The 25,308-nt window shown below is 38.7% G+C and overlaps 1 protein-coding gene across 1 annotated transcript; it reads right to left on the bottom strand.

The window, feature by feature from the left end:
• Window positions 1-16,803: 16,803 nt before the first annotated feature.
• Window positions 16,804-17,763, bottom strand: LOC147512860 (uncharacterized). Its single transcript, XM_086598807.1, has one exon. It carries the CDS (start codon window positions 17,761-17,763, stop codon window positions 16,804-16,806), a length of 960 nt encoding a protein of 319 aa, XP_086454933.1.
• Window positions 17,764-25,308: the final 7,545 nt, after the last annotated feature.

The following is a 25,308-nucleotide window of genomic DNA, read 5'->3' as shown; positions in this document are numbered from 1 at the left end:
TTTATCGTAGAAGTCGCCAGAATTTCTATTCCACGTAAATAATTAGTTCACCATGAGAATGGGTTTAATTGTTCACATGCTAGTTATTAATTGGTAGAAATGCCATGTGTAATTAGGGATTAGGAAGAACCGATTGTTCTCGCTGAGCAGATTCAATTCGGATTACTTACGACTTCGCCGCTAGTGGATTAAGTTGAGTTAAGGTGGAATCAATCCCCTCTAACCTTAACATCGAATCAACGAAGCATTCCCATAGTTGTCGATAATCGACTAGTTGCATCTTGTGGGTAGTTGCACCATAGTTTAGTTGCCCCTCGTGTAAAGCTCTCATTGACTTTAAGTAGAGTATTGAGACTAGAAAACAAGCATACTGGAAGGACTAAGAGTGGAACGAATCACTCTACTCCACTATATCTCATAGGATTGAGAGTAGAAGAAGAAAACTTTGATAAACGATCTAACAAAAGATAGTTTAGTTTACTTTATTGAATTCATCGCTCATTTCGTAGGTAAACTATTCATTTCAATCTTATCATGTATACACCGAGTCCGTTCTAAAATGATCAAAGGTGACTCATGTGTATGTTGTTCCACTTTGTGATGATTGCTCTTGCCAAACAAACGAGAAATTGCGGACAAGCGTTCTTCAACCGGAGGTTGCCGGGTTCAGTTGGATTTGTTGTGTTTAGGATTTCTTCGGTTCGGTGGTTGAGGAAGAAGATGAGGGCGAAAAGCGATCTTATACACCCTGGGCCGTTGTTTAGTTTAGTTAGTTGGGCTTGGGCGATTTCTTTTAGTTTGTGTTTACTCCCGAGGGTACTTTTAGGCAATAGAACAAATATGGATGATTTCTCGAAGCAGGCGGGGGAGTGGGGGACTTTTGTGATGATTCAAAATTTGGGGGGTAAACACAAAAGCATGTCATAAAATGGGGGGTTTTCACGAATAAACCCTATTATATACTTAAGCATTCTTATGCCAAAGTTAATAGGTCGTGCACCAAATTATCTAGCAGACAATTGTGAAGGGTTACAAGTTTTCTTTGCTTTAATAAAGCTTAAGTTCAACTAATGTAGATACTAGATGGTCATCTGCAGGTTTGAGAACGATTAATATCATTCGGCCGCAAAAGTAAAATGGGTTGGTTTTTGGCAAAAGGATATAGTTACAGCTAGGGAGTGTTTTCCTCCGTAAAATGTTTGCGTCTGCATTATTATATGGTCATGGGAGCTCTCTTTATTTGTAATGCTAGCCAAGTTTGTACTGCCCGAAAAGGGTAGATCCTACTTTGAGTGAATGATGAGATCCAGTACCAATGTCACTGTTTTACTATCCAGCCCCAATTTGTAGGCCCGAGAGACGCAGAAAATGCATAGGCCATATTCTCAGTTCAAAGGGTCATTGAATATAGTTTCCAAGATATCAAAGAACTAATATGATAGTTGTTAATGTATATTGAAGTTCAGGTAAGTTTGGTATTAGGAATAAAAATAAGTGTACCGTGATAGAATTTGTGGAAATGGAAATAGTAAAACGAACTCTGGCTTCTTGGCACCATGGGCCAAATTAATGGTCCGCGGTACCAAGAGGGGGCAACTGTCATGGCCTTATTTAGGCCTATGAGGCCCATAAGTCCGAAAGAGGAGGCCCATAGGTCAGCAGGATAAAAAGAAGAAGAGTGAAGAAAGAGGGGGAGAAAAAAGAAGAGAGATGGATTTTTTTAGGTCGTAACAGTTTACACCCCAGATGCCCTAAGGTGAGCTAATTTTAATAATAAGAAAATGCTCAAGGGCTATGATTGAGGTATATATTCAGAATCTCCACATCTTAGTTTTTAACATATATATTCAAAACTACCAAAAATGCTATAAGTGCAGAATTTCATTGAAAATTTTGGTTTTTTGTTTGTGAATTTGAGTGTTCTTGTCGATGCCACTTCCAGTTCGCGAGTTCGTGGAAGGGTACTTATGATGGTTTTCGCAATGCGTAACTATTAAAAAAGTATCGCTTTAAAATAGCGAAAATGCACTTGAGTTGAGTAATTTGCACACGGGTAAGATGAGCAACATTTTGATTTTTGAACTTGAAATATGTTACTAATATACCACAGATGTAAATTTAATACTATTTGTTAATTGGTTTCATTTCATATTTCGAGGTAGGAGTGTAAAAAAAAATTCGTTGATACATCATTCAGTAGGGTATCCGGTCTTCACCCGCCACCCAAACCCGCACCGACCTGAAAACAGACCCTCCCCACCACCATTTTTATGCGGTTGGGCTATGGGTGTAGATTTTATGTTCAAACCCGACTCGTCAAGCCGCCGACCCGTCAAACTGCCTTACCTGCACTATGTCAAAAGCTGTTGACCCAACCCCGTTAACCCGCATAATTTCAAGACTCTAACTATAATATTTTTGTATTTTGTTTATATTTTCTTTTAATTTTTGTAGAAATTTGGGAGATATTAATACAAACTTATGAGTTCAACATCAATTTCAAATATTCAAATTTGAACATTGGGCAAATATCAAAAGTTCAAATTCAACTTTTGAATTTTAGAAAAGATGAATAATTCATCTTTGTATTAATTTCGAATTCTTTTCGTTTATATTTTATTGTTTTGTATCATAGATCCTCGCTCTCATCTTCATTTTATCATGATATATAAAATAATCAATTTACAAATGGTAAATCACGAGAAAGAAGTTTCAAATTTACAGATATGGTTTTGGGTTTAAGTTCATGTTTTTTATTTTTATTTATTTTTTATTAATTGATTCTATTTTTTTTTCTCTATGTTGTGAATTGGAAATATATTATTTGCAGAATTAGAAAGTTTTTTTTTGGGTGAAATTGAGTTAAAATGATAATTTCCACCTGACCTGGATAACTAGCCCTGTAAGCTGACCCGACAGGCTGGGTGATGGTACTAAGCCATGACACTTCAACCCGTTCTACCCCGACCCATCACTATTTGACCTGCGGTTGACCCGGCCCGTCCCATATTACACCCCTACTTCGAGGGGCGGTGTATAGGGGTGTGCATGGGTCGGGTTTGGGGTAAAACTGACTACCGAACCGATCCGATCAGTTTTTGTGATACAATAACTGGGGGCGACCCGACCCGACCCTATGGAGTTAACCAACCCGTAACCGACCCGAGCATTTTCTCACCTAACCGAAACCTGATCCAAACGGACTGTTTTTCGGTTTACCAGACACTAACAGAACCGACCCGACAATTTCCAGAAGGCTAATTCAATTGAATGATGTAAATGGTCTTCTGTGAGTTATGAGATTCTCAGGTAGCCTGAAGATTTGCCTGAAGAACTCATTTTCCATATTAACTACTTGAGGGCTGTGTTGGGAGATTTCACTAGAAAGTCACACCTCAATCTAGTTACTTTCTATCCCAAATGATTTCAACTTGGAGCTCACACCAAGGAAATCACCCACCCAAGACTTTGGTAGTTATCACAACAAACTCAAACAAGCAAAGCCACCAATTTATCATCACCCATAGCAAGCAAACAATAATAATGGAAGTAAATCATGCAAAGAGACACAAAGATTTAAGGTGGTTCGGTAAATATTACCTACATCCACACAAGAGCCAAGTTTCATTTATAGCAAAGATTGGAGAGTTTACAAGAGATATCAAGAATCAAGAACAAGAGGCCTCACTCAAACCCTAGCTCAATAGAGCTCCCACAATACCCAAGAAATGAATCTCTCAAAGTTATCTCAAAACCCTAATCTATTTCCTTTATATAGGTGTACATAGAAAAAAGGGGAGAAAAATGGGTTTGGGGCCGAAATATCGACAAATCGTCGAAATTCCAAAGAAGTTTCAAAACTCTAAAGCTTGCTGGTGAGATACCGGAGCTTCACTCGCTCGACGGTTCCACAACCCAACAGGCTGATCAACCTACCTTCACCCTTAATTTCTCTAAAGGTTCGAGTCAAGTTATTGCCCAGTTTCCATAAGGTCGAGTCAACTTATCCGTCGATTTGGGTGGATCGTTCTAGCCTACACAATGCCAGCAGATGCACAACATGTCACAGTGTTGCGTGTTGTTATTCGAGAAGAATTTTCTCATACCTTAGCCGAGTGCCTTGTGAATGACATTGAAAAGGTTCTACTAGAACTTGATCACCTTCCAACCAAGATGGGCAATGGAACTTCCGTTAAGAAGACTGCTTTGGAGACTCAAAAGGAGATCACTGATGCCTGGAAAAAGTTTGTCATGGACAGGAAGAAGACCACCAAAGTGTGCTAAAGTATCTTGTTTAGTTTATTTGAAGGATTGCTTAATATTTTCGTTCCTCTAGATATATCTAGACATATGAAGGTCATTTAAAGAGTATTGTCTAAATTATTTTGTGGTGATTCAAGAAAAATATAGTTTATTGCTATGTACTGGAAAATAGAATTTTCTCCAATTTTTTTTTCCCGATAACATTCTCCTCTATGTTTTCACTATAGTATTTATGATAGTTAACACCACATTTTAAGATTCTCAGGTAGCCTGACCTCTACTGTTTTTTTATTCTTGTGAGTGGATAGTGTGTTGTAGCTTTTGTAGGCTCTTGTAATGGAAAATCTTGGTGTCTTACACGTTGGAACGATCATTTTGTTAGTTTGATGGAAGTTAAAGATGAAGTGGGTAAGCTGAAATCCTTGGAAGTTTTGAACAAAGTTTTTTGTATGGCATAACACTAGTGAAAATCAGGGAACTCAGAAGGTTCGAGAAATTCATGCAGGGTCTTGTCTATTTAGAACTTTATACAAGGTTCGAAAATCAACGATCTTGAGAACTGCAGAAATACTGAAAATATCACACAACAGACAGTGGGAATACGTCTGTTGTGCACACTACAACTATAGTAAGCAGAATGCCAGAACCCTATAGTAAGCACTAAGTAGAATACCATACCATAGGCTGGCTTATCCACATAGAAGGAACTCAAGGAAGTCTAAATTAAATGAAAAGAACTTGCCATCCTTTAACTTCATCATCACACAGTAACACAAAAAAATTCAATGAAAGGAACTGCCTGAGTTTTTAGTCTTTTACATCCACAAACATGACTAGGCATATAAGTTCATGACTAAGTATGTTGATCCTAATAAAAGAAAATAATCAACAGTAACATTCCTAATGCTTTACTGCAACAAATCCACTATGCACCATTTCAGTTTGCAGCTTGCACCATCAAACATGCCAAAAAAATAATATATTATAGAACCAAAATAAAAATAGCATCCACAAAGCTATCCACATAAGCCACAACTATCAAAACCAAAGCTATCCACATGATCCACATCTATCTGCCTATCCACACCATCAAGCTCTAACCACAACTGCATTTCATAACAGAAAAAATAATCCAACTTATTCAACTAGACATAGTGAATGAACTTCACAAAAAATAAACTTAAAAACCTGATTACCAATCAATTCTCCATAGTATTAGGCTCAGAAGAAGTCAATCCAAATAATACTGCAAAACAAAAAATAACACAAACATATTCATGCATAAGTCGAACTACACAAGTACATATTTTAACATAACAAAATAACGATAGACAAAAACATTGCAATGCAAATTATTACCTCCATCTAGTTTATTATATTGCTCGATATCATCCATTGACTGTCGAAGATTAATTGGAATTGATGGAGAACGGATCCAATCTTGTGCTCAAATAAGAGCCTCCACCGTGTTAGGAGCTAACGAACTACGAAAAGGGTCAAGTATACGTCCCCCCGTGTTAAATGCAAACTCAGAAGCTACGGAAAATATCAGAACTGCCAAAACATCACGTGCAACAAGAGAAAGGATCTGGTACCTAGAAGCGTTGATCTTCCACCAACCCAAAATGTCAAACTTATCCCTACCAACTTCATTAGTTTCAACTAAAAACCTCTCAACCTCAAACTTATTCTGTAAGTTATCTTCCTCTAGCAAGTGTTGCTAAAATTCGGCGGCTAGTATAATAGGATCTTGCTCATCATCATCAACATCCATTTGGCTTGTTGTTTGGCTCACGTTCGCATCAAGAGGTGGCTGATTTGAAGAAGGATAGTGCCCAACATACCACTCATACAACGCAACCAAAACATCTTTCACTTTCTTTGTTTTAGCAGTAGCTTTAGTTTCATCACACAACTATTTGAAGGAATATAACACATACTTCATCTTGAAGTGAGGATCAAGCACAACACCAACATATAACAAAATGTTAATCTTATCCATATCCCAATACTTATCAAATTTAGCTTGCATACGCAACACCATTGATCTCAAACGTGCATCCTCACTTCTATTAAACTGAATCAATTTCTTCTGAACAAGTAGAATTTCACTAAAGAAATTATTCGAGGTAACATAACGAGAACCTGAAAATCGCAATGTTGCCTTATAAAAAACTCTTAGAAATTTCACAAATAATCTAGCACTATTCCAATCAGTTAAGGTTGGAGGCCCCTTGATCTTGTCATCATCAAAGTAAAGGGTGTAGTCGGTGTACTATGGGTCTTCAAGCTCCAATATCTTAAAGGAACTTTGGAACTTCTCAACAACTTCTAACATCATGAATGTCACATTCTGTCACAGCCCGAATTTCTAAACAATTAAAAAAAAAATGAATATTTGAAATATAAATATATCAAACATCACTCGATTCAATTGTCTAAAAACTCAGGCTATGACGGGGTGGATACAACACATGTCAAAACCTAAAACCCACATCATAAAGAATCTTAACAACAAAAATAATCTCCAAAAATTCTCTTTATTACTTTATAAAAAGTCTATCTTCCGTCCCAATAAAACATCAAACCACTCTAAGAATAATGTGTCTTCAACATCGATTTTCATGTCATATGAAAAGAAAACTACGTTATTACATACTTCCAAAAGATCAGACCTAATAAAATAACCTCCCGGACTGCTCCAGGCAAGAATCCAAATCAAATGCCACGGTTCCACTGCCTTCCACCTATGTTCCCAAGAACACACCCACGTTGCCAAAACAATGCAAACATGGGTCAGCAAAATGGAATTTGCTGGTATGAGTAGACTAACCACATATAAACATTATCATACTTTAATTATCCAAACAATCACGTTATATTTTCCCATAACTTAATCATTCTCAGCTTGGAAGACAGGTAGTTCCGTCATTTCAACCGGCATATTTTCTTCCCTAGCAAGACTTCTATTCTATTAACTCATTATCATAACTCGTTTTAATATCTAAATCATTGAATTAAAACTTATCGATATCCACTGCTGTATAAGGATAGGACCGCGTCCCTGCACAAAATGTTATTAAGTCTTACCCTCCTGCAAAAGAAAGTTAGAACTTCTATATAACATATGTAGATATTATATTAGGTATTCAAAAGTCAACCCCAAACACTCGCATAATCAAAGAATACAACTAACCCGCAAGGCGAATACCTTAGTTCCTCTCTAGGGCACTCCAAACAATCTGGTCATTCATGACACATTCAATGAATACCCCTATATAACGCTAACGGGCCATTTATGGCACATTCAATAAATACCCGGGTCATTCATAGCACATTCAATGAATACCCCTATATAACGCTAACGGGCCATTTATGGCACATTCAATAAATGCCCACTTAACATATGACATCAACAGTCATAAAACTCAATTCCAAAACTTGAGGCGTGGAGAGTTCTAATAGAGTGCGGTAAATTTGTTTACGCATTATTGAAATTTATTATATATATATTCTTTTAGAGAACGGAATAATATCTTGATTCATGTATTTTTGATTTACGCGTTATTAATTAGATTAATGTCTAAGTGTCATAACGTTGCATATCATAAAAACTGAAATATCACATAGTAGTTAATACACATACACACGTATATATAACGGTCTTAGCCTAGAGCCAAGCATGCTAATAGCCCTAGACCCATCCTAATAGCCCAAATCATAATCCGAGTTAAAACGTTAAATTGGGTCAACTGGTCAAAGTCAACTCTGGTCAAAGTCAAAGTCAACCTATCAAGGGTCAACAGCAGTCAACCAGTCTAAACTTATCTAACCCCAAAAGACCAAAGCTTAAAGCCCATAGTCTAAACTTAAAGCCAAAATGAAAATATCCAAAAAAACACTCAAGCCCACTTGCCTGATTCGGCCCAAGCCCAATCTAAACTTACTGTTCATAAATTATAACCCGACCCACTTGGATTTATAAAACAAACCCACAAAATAACTTAAAACCGCCCAACTCAAAACTAAAACTTGGCCTAAAGCCCAAAATTGAAACCGCCCAAACCAAACCGATTTCGCCCAAGGCCCAACCGAAATTCCTTTGTTCATCTTCTCCGGATTACCACCACCACCAGCTACCACTCAACACCTCCTCATTCCAATCCAGCGGTTTCACCCCTCATAAAAAACCAAACAACTTTAATGAAGGCAAAATCTTCAAATCATTAGATCTATTATCCTCATCCAAGCTAGATTTGGATTCGCCCTCCATTAAAGCTTGTTCAAAGTTTCAAGCTTTAATAGCTGCCCAAACAACCATCAACAACCCATAACCAAACAACAAAAACCTCACAACAAAAAAATCAAAACAAAACAAAGTTAAACAATACAAAAATTCTGGACGCCATTACTGCTTTGCAAAAGCTCCATCTCACGACACTAACAACCATCAACCGCCGTCAAAACACATACCCGACACTTCCCAATAACAACTAAGTTTACATCAAACTTAATCACGGCGATGGAGGTGTTCGATCCTCCATCAATCGGAAGGGCGCCAAAACTGTTTGGCTATTTCATAGCCGAAAGCCCCCACCAAGTTTCAATCTCGACAACCCGATCCAACTTCAACTAACATCAAAACCCACACTATTCCCACAACCATATACCGGACAAGCGTTGGTTTGGCTCGGCGCCGCCATCGTGCGCTTTTTGAGCTTCAGCGGTTCAAAGCGGTTTCAATACTATACTAACAGTTCCAAATAAACATAGCCACACCACCACCACGGGGAACCGCGGTTACAGCGGTTCAATATCAAATTCAGAGTTTTAAGTTTTAACAACACGACAGATTTCAACAGAAAAGAAATCTACAGTAACAAAGATTTTATAAAATAAACATTCATAAAATATCTACTCACCTGTAGCGCTCTTCGATTATAAGCTAGCTAACAGAAGAACTCTTCATTTTCTTCTTTCAGAAAAATCCCGTTTTTCTGTATAAAACTCTCGCTGTGTTTTTTCCCAAAACTCTACGTGAGAAAACTCACCGAAAAAGAAGGACAACCCTTATCTATTTACCTACGGGCTTTTATCCGTAACTGCTGGATATCCTATATCTGTTTTATCTATTTTCATTATTACTATCTTTATTATTATTATCTTTATTCTTAGGAAAAATAAAAGAAATAAAACACGGGGTGTTATAATATACACACCTTAAAAGGATCTCGTCCCGAGATTCAAGGTAAAGTGTAGATTAACCAAACAAACAGTACGTCAACCAATAAAAATGAGACACACGTGTATACACAAGTATACACACCTTAAAAGGAATAAACGTAAATAGTTTTCTTCAATTGCCAACACTTAATTAAAATCATTCTTTCACAGTTCAACAGATTCATATCATCAACGACTTATACTATGTCCACTGTCACATAGGATCAAACACCTACAATGTGATACATGCACATTGGCTCACACACCAACAATATGCAAGTATACACTGGTTCACACACCAACGATGCATACTAACTCTCTACCATCACATAGGATCAAACACAAACAATGTGTGGTATGCACACTGGATCACACTCCAACGGTGTACATGTATACACTGGATCAAACTCCAACAATGCATACAGAGAGATGTTATGTATATTGGATCACACACCAACGATATACATAACTTGGACAATATAAAAATCAAATCCAACTTTTATAAAAAGGGTTTTCCTTATTCCTTGGGTAAATTCCAAATTACTCAAATATGAAATTTAAAATAACAATTTCTTCTTTAGCCAAATCTTACTTAAAATAGGAAACTCCGTTAGGAAAACAACACTATAACATGCTGAACAATTTCAATTATAAATCATAAGAAACTAACCGTTAAAATAACCAGCATTTTATTTTCATAATCATATGATATCTTACATGCTAAGTACCAATAAAGGGACTAGTAAATAACAAATTCAAACATACCTAACATTAACCAGTGTAGTTCTTAGCATAGTGTCCCAACTGTCCACATTTATAACACTTGCCTACTAGTTCATTTGGTTTAGGACATCTTCGAATAGTATGCCCAACTTCCCCGCAGTTCAAACAATTACCATCAAATCTCTTTAGCGAAGCACTCGCGTCCTTATCCACATGCTTACTTGTTTGCCTATTATATGGGTAATGCAGACTTTTTCTCTGCCCTTGACGTGGCTGACTAGAAATAAGGTGTAAAAGCTGGCTTGTTTTTTGGGGGCATTCTCTTTAATCTTCTCATCTTTGGGTTTATTATCCAATTGTTCATATCTTAATGTCAAATCTAACACGCGATCGAAAGTTTACGAATCAAAGGGTATCAAATAACTTTCGATAGATATGGCTCTAGTCCACGGATGAACCGGTTCTTCTTTACTTGGGTATCCACTAGATAAGGAGCATACCTCGATAGTTCATTGAACTTAGTCCGCATACTGAATGTAACAGTTTTTTCCTCCTTGGGTCAAATGAAAGAATTCCTCGGTTAATTGCTCCTTAAGCGGCGTAGGAACAAACCTTCCCTCAAATCTTACACGGAAATCCTCCCAAGTCATAGTTCTCACATCCACATTATCCTTGATAGACCTCCACCAAAATAAAAGTGACCCCTCAATTGGTGAGAAGCCAACTCTTTATACGCACCTCAAATGAAGTTGCATCTTAGCAAACACGGACTCACACATAGTAACCCATTTCTCAGCATCAATGGCGCCTTTCTCTCCCTTGAACTTCTGGCCTCCTAAAGTAACAAAATCCTTGTTTCTCCTAGCAAAAGGATCTCCTAGATTAGCAGGTTGACCCCTTTGAATAGTTTGCACCAATTGAGTTAATATTGATCCCAAATCAGCAGATATGGTATTACTTCCAGTACCAGTAACGTCATTGTCATCTCCAGCCATCACCTTAAAACAAAACGGACTTCTATTAGTACTCCAAACATCTTAAACACAAACACACCCAATCACCACATTCCGAGGATCACCTAGACTCTCCAAATCTAGGCTAACCTAAACTCTGATACCAAAATATCACATAGTAGTTAATACACATACACACGTATATATAACGGTCTTAGCCTAAAGCCAAGTATGCTAATAGCCCTAGACCCATCCTAATAGCCCAAATCATAATCCGAGTTAAAAGGTCAAATTGGGTCAACTGGTTAAAGTCAACCCTGGTCAAAGTCAACTCTGGTCAAAGTCAAAGTCAACCTGTTAAGGGTTAACAGCAGTCAACTAGTCTAAACTTCTCTAACCCCAAAAGCCCAAAGCCCAAAGCCCAAAGCCCATAGTCTAAACTTAAAGCCAAAATGAAAATATCCAAAAAAACACTCAAGCCCACTTGCCTAATTCGGCCCAAGCCCAATCTAAACTTACTGTTCATAAATTATAACCTGACCCACTTGGATTTATAAAACCAGCCCACAAAATAACTTAAAACCGGCCCAACTCAAAACTAAAACTTGGCCTAAAGCCCAAACTGAAACCGACCCAAACCAAACCGATTTCGGCCCAAGGCCCAACCGAAATTCACTGTTCATCTTCTCCACCAGTTACCACCACCACCAGCCACCACTCATCACCTCCTCATTCCAATCCAGCGGTTTCACCCCTCATAAAAAACCAAACAACTTTAATGAAAGCAAAATCTTCAAATCATTAGATCTATTATCCTCATCCAAACTAGATTTGGATTCGCCCTCCATTAAAGCTTGTTCAAAGTTTCAAGCTTTAACAGCTGCCCAAACAACCATCAACAACCCATAACCAAACAACAAAAACCTCACAACAAAAAAATCAAAACAAAACAAAGTTAAACAATACAAAAATTCTGGACGCCATTACTGCTCTGCAAAAGCTCCATCTCACGACACCAACAACCATCAACCGCCGTCAAAACACATACCCGACACTTCCCAATAACAACTAAGTTTACATCAAACTTAATCACGGCAGTAGGTGTTCGACCCTCCATCAATTCGGGCAGGCGACGCCAAAAACTGTTTGGCTGTTTCATAGCTTCGACAGCCCCCACCAAGTTTCAATCCCGACAACACCCGATCCAACTTCAATTAACATCAAAACCCACGCTATTCCCACAACCATATACCGGACAAACGTTGGTTTGGCTCGCGCCGCCATTAACGCTTTTTCGAGCTTCAACAGTTCAAACAGTTTCAATACTATACTAACAGTTCCAAATAAACATAGCCACACCACCACACAGGAGCACAATTCTACAGTTCAATATCAAATTCAGAGTTTTAAGTTTTAACAACACGACAGATTTCAACAGAAAAGAAATCTACAGTAACAAAGATTTTATAAAATAAACATTCATAAAATATCTACTCACCTGTAGCTCTCTCCGATTATCAGCTAGCTAACAGAAGAACTCTTCCTTTTCTTCTTTCAGAAAAATCCCATTTTTTCTGTATAAAACTCTCGCTGTGTTTTCCCCCAAAACTCTACGTGAGAAAACTCACCGAAAAACAAGGACAACCCTTATCTATTTACCTACGGGCTTTTATCCGTAACTGCTGGATATCCTATATCTGTTTTATCTATTTTCATTATTACTATCTTTATTATTATTATCTTTATTCTTAGGAAAAATAAAAGAAATAAAACATGGGGTGTTATACATTCCATCTAGTTGCCACATCTAAGCATAAAAGTTTGGTTCACTCTATTTGTTATTCCTTCACACACTCTTTGAACCTGGCCAACCTAGATGGAGATGACTTCACATACCTCACTGCAGTATGTACTAGAAAAATAGCATCATTAACATCTTTTAGGTCATCACAAACAATAAGATTCATGATGTGAGCACAATATCTCATATGTAAATACTTATGTTCCATAACGGTGTCTTTCCCAATCTTTTTGCTTTTCTTCAAGTAATCAATGACAACAAAATTAGAAATTGCATTATCAATAGTTACAGTAAAAAAACTATGGACACCCTAATTAAGAAGACACTTCTCTACCATCTTTCCAATGGTCTCACCTTTGTGATTTGGAACTAGACAAAAATTCATAATTCTTTTTTGTAAGTTCCAATCACTATCGATAAAATGAGCAGTCAAAACCATGTAATTTAAGTTTTGAATAGATGTCGAAGTGTCAGTTGTTACTTTTACCATGCAGAAAATTCTTTAACTTTAATTCTTCTCTCCTCCATGTAAAGTTCGATGCAATCCCTACCAACTTGAGTCCGATAGGGCAAATTTGTGAACTTGGGCTATATAACCTTCACAAAATGTCGAAATTCTTCACCTTCCAGAAAACTAAACGACAACTCATCAATAATAATCATTCTAGACAGAGCATCTCTACAAGCTTTTAGGCTAAAATTAATAGCAATAAACTCTTTATCTTTGAGAGGAAAAAAAAAAACACCAAATGATTAGTTATTACCTTTGTTGATAGTGATAACTGATGGAAGAGTGGTGGAGGAATGGTGGTGGCTAGACTGGTGGGGGGATGTGGTGGCTCAGCCCTAGTTAATGGTTTTTGACTAATTGGTACGATACATTTCTACTAATTCTAGTATATTGAAATATTGTGGATCGGTTTGTGAAATTTCAAAACCGACAGGGTCGGTTCAGTACTCGGTTTTGAAATTTCACAAACCGATCCACAAACCGATCCGAACGGTCTTAAATGGATAACCGACCCATATAACTCAGTTTGGGTTGGGTCGGTCGGTTTAGTCGGATACATCGGTTTTATGCACATCCCTAGTATACTGTATAGTCAAAGATTGATGGAAATGGAAAAAAAATATCTCAACATAAAATTGTCTATTTGACAAATATGTTATAAGAACTCCACTATATAAAGCTTACGCCAATGCTCATTCTCTTTTTTTGGGTCCTTAGATCAGACAAAATTTTATACATTCCCATTTTGATTTCTCTGATGTTAAGATTGGATATATTCTATGAGTTATTTGTCGGTCATGATCACGAATATGCACATCTATATATATATATATATATATATATATATATATATATATATATATATATATATATATATATATATATATATATAAAGTAAAAGCACCGGACATCTCTCTTCACCATATTGCTTTATTTTCCAAACCGAGTAATATTAGAGACTCCTTAAAAAAAGGAGGTGCTAATAATTAGTTAGACCTCCCTTCATTTGTTTAAATCTCCTTTCTCTATCAAGTAATTATATTTATCTCCCTACCAAAAAAACATTCAACCCCAAACTACTCGAGAAAAATGGAAACTCAAAAGTTAGAAACTCCGGAAAATGATCAAAGCTAAAACCTCAAAACCCTACGATTTAAACCAAAAAAAAAAAAAAAAAACTGGCTGGAGTTGGCCAAGTCAGTTGAGAGATAAATATGAATATGAATATGAATATATTTTATTTTATTTTTATCCAAAAACCCTATTCTCTGGAAAAATATGAATATATATTACTGAGTTTGAAACCTAATCCCAACACAGACTCGGGCCCAGAAATCAGACCCACATATCCCAAATCCAATCCAACAAATTTTAAATAAATAAATAAATTAATTAATAAATAAATAAATACAAATTACAAATATGGGCGTTATAGTTGTAGCTTGAGGAAGCATGTGACTCTAGTAAGCATTGTAACTAGGGCAGGGATCGGGTCGGATATGGCTATATCCGAATCCGAACCCGATTATATTTGAAATTTAATATCTGAACCCGACCCGAACCCGATTATATCCGACTAACCCGATCGGATAACACTAAAAATTCAAAAAAAGCCCAAAAAATATATCCGAATCCGAATTCGAATCCGACAGACCCGAATCCGAACCCGAACCCGACCCGAATAAATAAACGGATACAAAAATCGACCCGAACCCGAACTATTCGGGTTTGGGTTTGGGTCGGGTTCGGGTCAAGCCAGACCCGATTCCCTGCCCTAATTGTAACTTGAAGATGCATGTGGTTCTAGTGAGCGTTCTGTACTAAGTTGATCCTAGAAGTATAGGACCTCAACTAGCAAGAGCGTTTGAGCTGTGTAGCCCTTGAGCTCGAGTGAGCGTTTTGATATAGAGAACGTTTTAGCTCTAGGGAGCATTTCAGTTTGAGTGGTTGTGTTGCTCTAAGGAGCGATCTGCGCGTTCGTTTGTGAACTTTAAAAGACTACTATGTGTTGAAACAAACAAAGTATGTATGCATTGTTATGATGATAAGAGTAAGAACTTATGAAATCTTTATTGATAATATTTCTTTAACAAAAAGGTATTCCAAGGACGTGGTAACGTCTGCCCATCCTGAGTTTTGATCCAATATGCTATGTTGCATACAACTCTTTCCACGATGTAAGGGCCTTCCCATGTTGGAGCCAATTTTGAGTCATCCTTAGTCTTTTTCAGGACTAGGTCGCCAGGTTGAAAGCTTCGAGGATTTACTCATTTGTTATATGACTTTCTCAGAGTTTGGTGATAAGAGGCTTCTCGAATGGCTGTTAGGTCATGACTTTCTTCAAGTAGGTCGACTTCTCGGGCGAGAATGGAGTCGTTGTGACCAGATTCAACGATCTCAGATCGAGTCGTTGCGATTGTCAGCTCGGAAGGAATGATGGCCTCAGTACCGTAACATAGTGAGAATGGTGATTCACCTGTACTAGAGCGAGCTGTCGTTCTGTAAGCCCATAGAATATTTTCTAATTGCATAGGCTATTGGCTTTTGTTCTTCTCAATCTTTTTCTTCATATTTTCCAAGATTGCTTTGTTGCTTGCTTCTGCTTGGCCATTACTCTGAGCGTACTAGGGGGCGTGGAGAACGCATGAACAATCTTCCACTTTGCCAAGAACTCCTTGATTGTATTGCCTTTGAACTGGGAGCTATTGTCCATTACCAGTGTGTGGGGGAGGCCAAACCTAGTGATGATGTTGGTCCAGAAGAAGTTTCTGACATGAGATTCTTTGACATGAGCTAGGGGGATCGCTTCCACCCATTTGGTGAAGTAATCCATTGCAGCTAGGACGAATCGGAAGATGGTGCTTTTCTATAGAATGAAGTCCAAACCCCACATGTGAAATGGCCAACCGCTGGCAATGTTGATGAGCTCTCGAGCTGGCTGGATGATGTTGTGGCCAAATGTTTGGCACTTAATGCATTTCAGTACATACTTCTTGGCATCGATCTGCATTCTTGGCCAGAAGTATCCTTGTAATATCGCTTTGTGAGCCAAAGAGCGACCTCCTGCGAGATTTCTGCATTCTCCCTTATGGGTCTCTGTGAAAATCATCTGACCCTGTTCTGGGCTTATGCATCTTAGATATGGTCCTCCGACAGACTTACTTTCTGAAAAGTTTACCATTTACTAGGTAGTAACAACCTGACTGGTACTGAACCTGTCTGGCCTTGGTGCGATCTGCTGGTGCTTTGCCTAGCTGGATATAATCTATGATAGGTTGCATCCATGTTTGACTCATCTGAGTGCCAGAGAGTGGGCATAGGTCGCTGATTTATAGGATGTGCTCATTTTGATAAGCCGGTCGGTTAACTACTTCGATGAGTAATTGCCTGGGGTCACAGTTTGGTGTCTGGGTTGTGAGGTACACCAAGCTGTCAACATTGCAATTCTCTTCCCATAGGAGATACTGTATAGTGACTTTCTTGAAAGAAGGCAGTATTTGATTTACAACTTGAAGGTATTTAGAAAGGTTACCTTCATTGGTGGTGTATTCTTTGGCGACCTGGCGAACGACCAGTTGTGAATCGCTGAAGACCTTGAGCTCCCGAACTTTGAGTTCTAACGCCATACGGAGTCCCATGATCAAGGCTTCGTACTCAGCTTCATTATTGGAGGTCGTGAAATCAATACAAACTGATTTTTCAATCGTAGTGCCATCAGGTTGCACTAGGACTACCCCGATTTTGCTACCACTTGGATTACTAGCTCCATCCACGAAGAGTGACCAGACTGAGGCGTCCTGTTGCTTTGTGGTCTGGATGTGGACCTCTGGCTCCCAGTTCAGGTCGTCAACTGAGAAGTCTACTAAGAAATCTGCAATGACTTGACCCTTCTGAGATGTTCTCGGGGTGAACTCAATGTGGTGCTCACCTAGTTCTTCTGAAAATATTGCCATGCGAGTTGGCTTGTTGGCTTTAAAAAAGATCTTCTTTAGTGGGAGGTCAGTGAGCAGTTTAATTGGATGTGCTTGGAAGTATGGCCTGAACTTTCTTGCTGAATAAAGTAATGCCAGTACTGCCTTTTCAATGTGGGAGTAGTTATTCTCAGCTGGTAATAATGCCTTGTTTGTGAAATATATCGGTTTTTCTGCGTTCTGTTCCTCTTTAAAGAGAATTGAACTGATAGAAAAGTCAAACACTGCTAAGTATAGCCCCAGTGTTTCACCATCAATTGGTTTTTCCAGCACGGGTGGTGTTGACAGGTAGTGATAGTAGAGAACACTTGGTGGCATTTCTCATTCCATGAGAACTGTTCACCCTTCTTGAGAATTTGTAGGAAAGGTCGACATTTGTCTGACTCTCTCGATTTGAATCGGTTTAGAGCTACCACCATTCCTGACAGTTTTTGTATCTGCTTCTTTGTTTTTGGGTCGAGCATGTACAAGAACGCTCGAAGTGGATCTGGGTTAGCTTCTATTCCATGCTGTGAGACCTGCTACCCATAAATTTTCCAGAGGACGCTCCAAAGAGGCGTTTGGGTTCAGCTTCATCTAAGTTTTCCACAATCTGGAGAACGTTTGTGCCAGATGATCTATGTGATCTACATCTTTCTTCCTTTTGACGACCATGTCATCTATGCAAACTTCCATAGTGTCTCCTAACATGTCTTTGAACATCTCGGTGACAAGTTGTTGGTAGGTCGCTCCAGCATTCTTGAGGCCAAACGGGAGGACGTTGTAATAGTAAATTCCTTGTTATATTATGAATGAGGGTTTCTCTTGGTCTTCTTCTGCCAAAGGGATTTGGTTGTAGCCACTGTCGGCATCCATGAAGGACAAGAGTTCATGGCCACAAGTCTGGTCAACAAGTCGGTCGATTCTGGGCAATGGGAAACTATTCTTAGGAGTTTCTTGATTAAGATTGGTAAAGTCATTCTTTTTTGGGACTGCTACTATGTTAGTGGCCCATTTAGGGTAATCGACCTTCCTAATGAAGCCAACTTTTTTTGAGATTTTTGACCTCTTCATTGATTGCTTTTTGAAATATGAGGGATAGTTTTCGAGGTCATTGGCGAACTAGTTTAGCATTTGGGTAAACATTTAACTTATGGCATGCAACATTGAGATCAATCCCAGGGACATTGATGCACGACCAAGCAAAAACGTCTTTATTTAATGATAAAAAGCTTACAAGTGGTGCCTTTAGAGTAGGATCAAGGTAAGCTCCTACATAAACGAACTTAGGGTCATCCTCAGTTCCTTGGTTGACATTTTCCTTGAGCTCGGTCTGAGTTGCCGCATTAGTGGGCAGAGCGACCTCAGGGGTCTTGGTCTCTTGTGCTGGTGCCTTGACCATGGGGAGTTGAGCGACCTCTGGGGCCTCTTGTGCTGCTGGAGCCACTCCTTTGACTGAGCCCCCAGCGTTTTGCTATTTCAAGTCGCGCTACGGATTTTTTTGTCAGGGATTTGACTTCAGAGATGAAGTCCTCTGCCTTCTTTTCTTTATTGATCTCCTCTTTGTTGCAGTTGAGTAGATTTGATTGCAGTTGTGAGCATCGAGCTGGTTGCTTCGTAGCTCCATCATACCTCTGGGGCCAGGAAAGCGTAGCACCTGATGGAGTGTTGATGTCACCGCTTGCATCTTGTGGATCTAACGACATCCTAAAATAGCAGTATAGGACGAGTTGGCATCCAGAACGCTGAAGCGCATGTTGATGCTGACTTTGTCCTCTCATGATCCAACTGAGACAGATAGGATAATGTCACCAATTGGGTCAGTTCGAGATCAATTGAAGCCATATAGCGGGGCTATTGGATATATCATTACCGACTTAGGCAGGTTCATCTCCTTGATAGTCTGATAGAACAGGATATCGCATGAGTTGCTTGGGTCGATCAGGTCGCACTTTACTTTCCAGTCGTTGATTTTGACATTGACAACCAGAGCGTCATTATGCGGGAGGCACACCTTGTTGAGGTAGGCCTAAATGAAGGTGATGTCTCCTGAGCTGCAACCAGTTGTGCGTGGGGCAGGTGTCGCTTGTGAAGAGAACTGGTAAACTTCTTGTAGAGCGCCTACCCGTCTCCTTTTTCTCCCTTGTGGACGTGACAGAGTCATCCTGGAAGGTGATCATATTGATCGTCTTGTTATTATCTCTGTCAGATGAGTGTTGGTGGCACTCATGACGAGATCGCTCTCTTGAGCGACCTCGAGCCGGAGGGTGCACTCTGTTGTTATTGCGTGGTGGAGTTTGGCTTTGCTTTCTGTGAGCCATGAGCTTGTGGCGCAAGTCACCATCTGCAATATCGTTATAATGTTTGATATGCCCTGCCTCAATGAGGTCTTGGAGGTAGTGCTTGAGTCCCCCGGCATTCGTTGGTCTCATGGCACTTTGCTTTATGGAAAACGTAGTACGGCTTTCCTGGTGTGTCTTCTGGCCGTTTTACCTCACGTCGGTAATAGGCCGTTTTTTTATTTTCTCGAGTATGTAGCTTGGAGATTTTATAAGCACAGGGAACTCGCGTTTTGTGTGTGTCCTGGTACCAGACTGTTATCCTTGTTGTCTGGGTCGTTTCTTTGAGGATGGTGTAGCGTTTGAGATCGTTGTAACCTCTTCTTTCTTGCCTTCATAGCCCAATGCTTCCTGTAGCTTGGTATATTTGTACACGCATGTGTACATGTCTTCCAATTTTTCAGGACGCTCCTTCATTAGCGACCTGTATAGCCACATTTGTTTCTGGATAGCCTTGGTGAAGGCCAAGGTGGCGAAGGACTCCTTGAGGTCGCTATCCATGGATAGCAACTCAGTCTTGAACCGTCCTAAGAAGGAGCGGATTGACTCGTCGCTCTTTTGGGAAAGCAGGATGAGTGAGTCGGGTCGGCTTGTTTACATCTGTTGTGGACGTAATGGCTAGCGAACTGATCAATTAGCTTTTCGAAGTTATCAATTGAGTTCGGTTCCAGTGAGTAGAACCAGTCGAGAGCTCCATCTTTCAAGCTTGCAGGAAACAAGCGGCATTGCAAATGATCAAACTCCTGTGCACTATAGAGTAGGATTTGAATGTAATGAGCTACGTGTTGACCAGGGCACGTGCTGCCGTCATACATTGCAAATCGTGGTTGGATGAAATCCTGGGGGGAGGGTTTCTTGAGTACATCAGTTGTGAAGGGAGACGCTCGATACGTCTTCAGCATCTTTTGGATGATCTGAGTGGCGTCCTTCTTCACAGTACTTTGATTAATCCTCTAGGAGAGGTTGTTGATCTGCTGATTGACTTCATTGATGTCGTCTTCTGCAGTGGCACCATTTGGGTTGTGAGTAGCAATATGATCTTTTAACGTAGCAATTTCATATTAGAGCAGGGTGATGTTGTCGTTCATTGTACCCATCTGGCTGACTAAGTTCTTCACTTGTTCTTGGAGGCCTTCCATGCTTCATCGGCTTGAGTTTTTGCTTGAAGGTTTTGTGAACTCAAGAAATCGAGCCACAAACGGCGCCAATATAAAGGTTTTATTTCGTTTAACCTACAGATGTAGGAATTTGAAAGATAAGGTTGTTGAGATCGAATTGGGTTTGATTGAGTTCATGTGGATGAACTGCGCCACATTATCAAGTTCTCTCTCCGGGGACTTGAATCAGGTCAGACATAGTTCCTCATCGTCTTCTTATAGACAAGATGCCCGCGCCTCCTGCCCTCCTGCATCAGGTCAGGTTTTGGTCTTCATTCCACTCGCCAGCCATGATGACGAGTTATTAGCTTTAATGAAATGCGTGATTGAAGCTACGGTCTTGAAAGTGATAATTAAGATATAAGTTACTGATAGTTGCGGAGTGGGGTGAGCAAGCACTGCGGAGGTCGCTTATGGGCGAGATCATCTATTCAACTCGAGCCACTTTTGAAGCGAGCTCGTAGGTCGAATGCTAGAGGCGACATCGAATTGGTTGTGATATGTTTAGATCGCTTGCCTGACTCGAGTCATTATGAAGCGAGTTCAGAGGATGAGGACTTCAGGTCGGTTATTAACTCTGTTTATGCTAGATACGTGCTTGATATTCATTGAATGTGAATATTACTCCCTCACACCCGTCAATATCTAGCAACAAATTCTCACCTTCCAGGATTTGACATTAGAAACTCATATCTTTCCAACTGATCATGGAAGTCAGGGTGAAGTTGTGACAACAAACCCAATAACAGTGGAGACTCACATCGAACGAAACCAATTTCACCCGATATTGTACTATATTTCGACGAAGCCGATACTCTAGACCAATCATTAGAAGATTTTCTTGTATCACGATGATTATTGTTAAAATTAGTAGGAGTTTGGTTTTTGAAAACAATACTAGATCGTGCGATGCACGTGCCTTGACAGAATCTGCGCACTAAACAAAGATTATAAGCGAGATTAGAAGTTAGGTTATGTGCTAAGTGCTGGAATAAGAAAGAGTGATTCGAATCGCCATAATTAAATCTATATAATAAACAGTAATTCTACACTGACACACAATATTGACACAGTCAAACAATACAGTGAGGTGGGAGTTGACTTTTTGAGCCCACCTCAGTGAAAATCAGATGACCAATCATGTACTCTCTCTCTCGTCTCTTCAAAGTTCAAACACTTCTTCGTATCAGTTTATCTTCACCCTCAAAACCCATAAAAAGATTGAAAACCTACTCTCATTGTTCATTCAAACCACTCCCACTACCCTTGTTATTCCAATTATTTTTATTATTAACAATCAACCCTTCATTGAGGCTCCAATTTCAAAACCCCAATTGTCCAATTGACATAAGAAAGCGTCAATACCGACAAAGATAAAAAAAAAAAAACCAATGAAGAGTGGTTAGATTCACATCCAGATGATAAAATCTGCAAATTCGAATAAACAATAGGTGCTAGTGATTGTTTGATTTACCGTGTGTTTGTTAAATTTTAACTCACGGAAAAGAAAGAAAATAAAATGGGTGGTCCACTATGGAATGGAATGAAAAGGAAATAATTTTAAATGCTATGTGTTTAGTAAACTGGAGAAAGGAAAGTAAAAACTGGGGAAATGAATAATCATATTTGTTTGCAAAAGCTATGGAAAGGAATAATTGTATTGTTGGCTGTGCTAGTAGTAAGTCCTTAGCTATCTATTTCCTTTCCTTTCCACAAAAGTTTTAGGAGTTAGCTAAGGACACAAAACCTTTTCCATTTCCATGATTTTGTTTACATATGGAAAAGCCCATTTCCTTTCCATGGGTAAACAAACGCCTTAAAAACTATGGAAAAGGTGGACCACTTTTATTTTCCTTTCCTTTCCATAGTGTTTCCATCATAACAAACACACTCTTAGATTCAATGGTTTGAGAAAGTATGGGTTTTAATTTATTGAAAGCCAGTGTTCATGCATAGTTATAGTGGACACAAATGAATCTGCTGAAAATTTGATTCAAAGAGATATTGTCTGAAAACCCTTTCTTTGTTAAAGTTTATCATGATGGTAGCATGTAGTTTGAATCATGTGAATTGGAAAATTTGTTAAAAAGAAATAAGAAAACAATTAATAGAATTGAATAAACAAAAATAATAACTAACCAGAAATGTCTGCAGAGAGAAAGCAGAAAAGAGTGTTTAAGAGAGATTTTTACGGTCAAGTTATTCTTAGTGAGGTGGCAATAAGTCAACGTCCACCTCACTGTGTTGTTTGACTGTGTCAATATTGTGTGTCAATTACTCATATAATAAAAGAGGTTTTTTTACTTAACCCCCCAAAGTTTGTACCCTCTTTTGTGAAAACCTTCTATTTTCGAAATCACTAGTGATTGCCCCCCACTCTGTCAATTTTTTGTGTAAGAGACGTTGGTATTTTGTATATTGACAAATTTTTCCTTAAGTCAAATTTGTAAAAAAAAACCCCCATTTTTAAAATTCCAATTTGTAAAGACCCCCCATTTTTACCATTCAAATTTTTAGCAAACTAATCTGTGTATTGTGTAGTGGTAAGATCTGCGATATAAAGGATGAGTGGTAATGCGACTTGATGCGAGCTATGGTAGTGGGAACCGAGGAGTAGGGGATCGACATGGGGATGGACCCGAAGCAAGATATGTGGAGAACTCGTGAGTACAGTAGCAGTCCGCGGTCACGTAGGTGCACGACAGGAACTCTACAAGTGGCAGAAAGGGGAGCGAGGGATGAAATGACAGGTGGACGGCTGCAATAGGAGACAAGGGTGTATAAAAAGAACAGTGAAAGAGAGAGAAAGGGGACTGATATACGTAAAAATTGAATAGTTTTACCTACGAATAAAGCGATGAAACTCAAAACGCAAGTAAAACTAAACTTATTACGATGCTGTTCTATCAAAGATTGTTATACTCTCAAATCTATCGAAATAGAGTGGAGTAAAAGATTCGTTCCACTCCTAGTTCTTTAACATTCAAGTTTTCTCTAATTTACGAGTCTATCCAAAGTCTAATGAGAGTATTGGTGGAAATTATACTACGATGTGAATTCAAATAACAAGATACAAATAACAGAATGACAGAATGCTAAGAGTTGAATCTAGATAAAGAATTAGGGGAATTTGATTCCACCTTGAATCCAACTTAATAAACTAGCATAGATTTGTTGTAAACCAATCTTTACGTTCTTACGGTAAGAATTGGTCATTCTAATCCCTAATTATACATGGCATTTCTACCAATTTATAACTAGCATGTGAGGTTGTCTACCCATTCCCATGGCGAATCAACGACCTTCTAGAGTGGAATAGATTCTTACAACGATTCTATACTACACAATAAAGTTTTCATCAAGGCTTCATCAGACCCCTCTAATGGAGGTTTAACCTTGATTCATCAAACTATCATTTCCAATTGAATTAAAACTAGACATAATATAAAGATTTGAACTTTACTAATTTAACTACTCAAGAATTCAATTCGAAATTAAACAACTAAGGAATGAATAACAAACAAGAATTGAAATTAGATCTAACAATTTTAAATGACAAAATCGAAATTAACAAGAACTACTATTTTATTTATCTAATGAATGAATAACAATGATTCAAATAATTAATCTAAAACAAGGAATGAAACTAATTAATTAACTAATTGAAATTCAAAAACTAGATCTACAAGCTATTCTAATGGCTACTTTCTATTCTAAACTATCTAACTCTATCTTTCTTAAGAGCTAAGTCTTGTCTTTTGTAAAGGAGGAGACCAGATCCACAATTTTGTGCATGGGCTGAGGAGCCATGTTTTGGGAAGGGAAATCGAGCCCAAAGCCCAATTTCTTCAGTCCACAGAGCCCGTTTCAGTTAGCTTTGACTTCAGCAGACTTTTCATCTACTTTTGCTCCTTTGATTGGGTCAAAGCTTGGACCATTGGAAAACTCTTTCCGAGCCAGTCGTTTTGACGAAAGGTAGGCCCAATTCTGAGGCCTGAGTCCAAAGATATGGTCTTCGGAAGTTCTGCTAACTTGTGCACTGTTTCTACAAGTGTTGACTTTTCAGCTTTTGACCGGGCTTTACAAAGGCTTCGTCTCCTTGAATCTTGGTCTTTAATCACAGAACTTCTTAGCAACCAACCCTTGCTCCTTTATCTCACAAAAGTGGCACATTTCTGCACATAATTGACTTCAATGCCTGAAATACATAAAAACACGTAATCAACATTAACTCTTATTTATTACTCGCATAATTGGTCTAAAAGTATGATTGTTAAGGGGTTAAAACTATATTTTTGGGCTCTTATCAAACCACCCCCAAACATCATTTTGCTTGTCCTCAAGCAAATATGAGAAATTAGAATAAGTGACCAAAAATAGAGTTCTAA

Source organism: Coptis chinensis, chromosome 3 (assembly GCF_015680905.1).
Source record: "Coptis chinensis isolate HL-2020 chromosome 3, ASM1568090v1, whole genome shotgun sequence".
Taxonomy (NCBI): domain Eukaryota; kingdom Viridiplantae; phylum Streptophyta; class Magnoliopsida; order Ranunculales; family Ranunculaceae; genus Coptis; species Coptis chinensis.
This window is presented reverse-complemented; position numbering and strand designations above follow the sequence as displayed.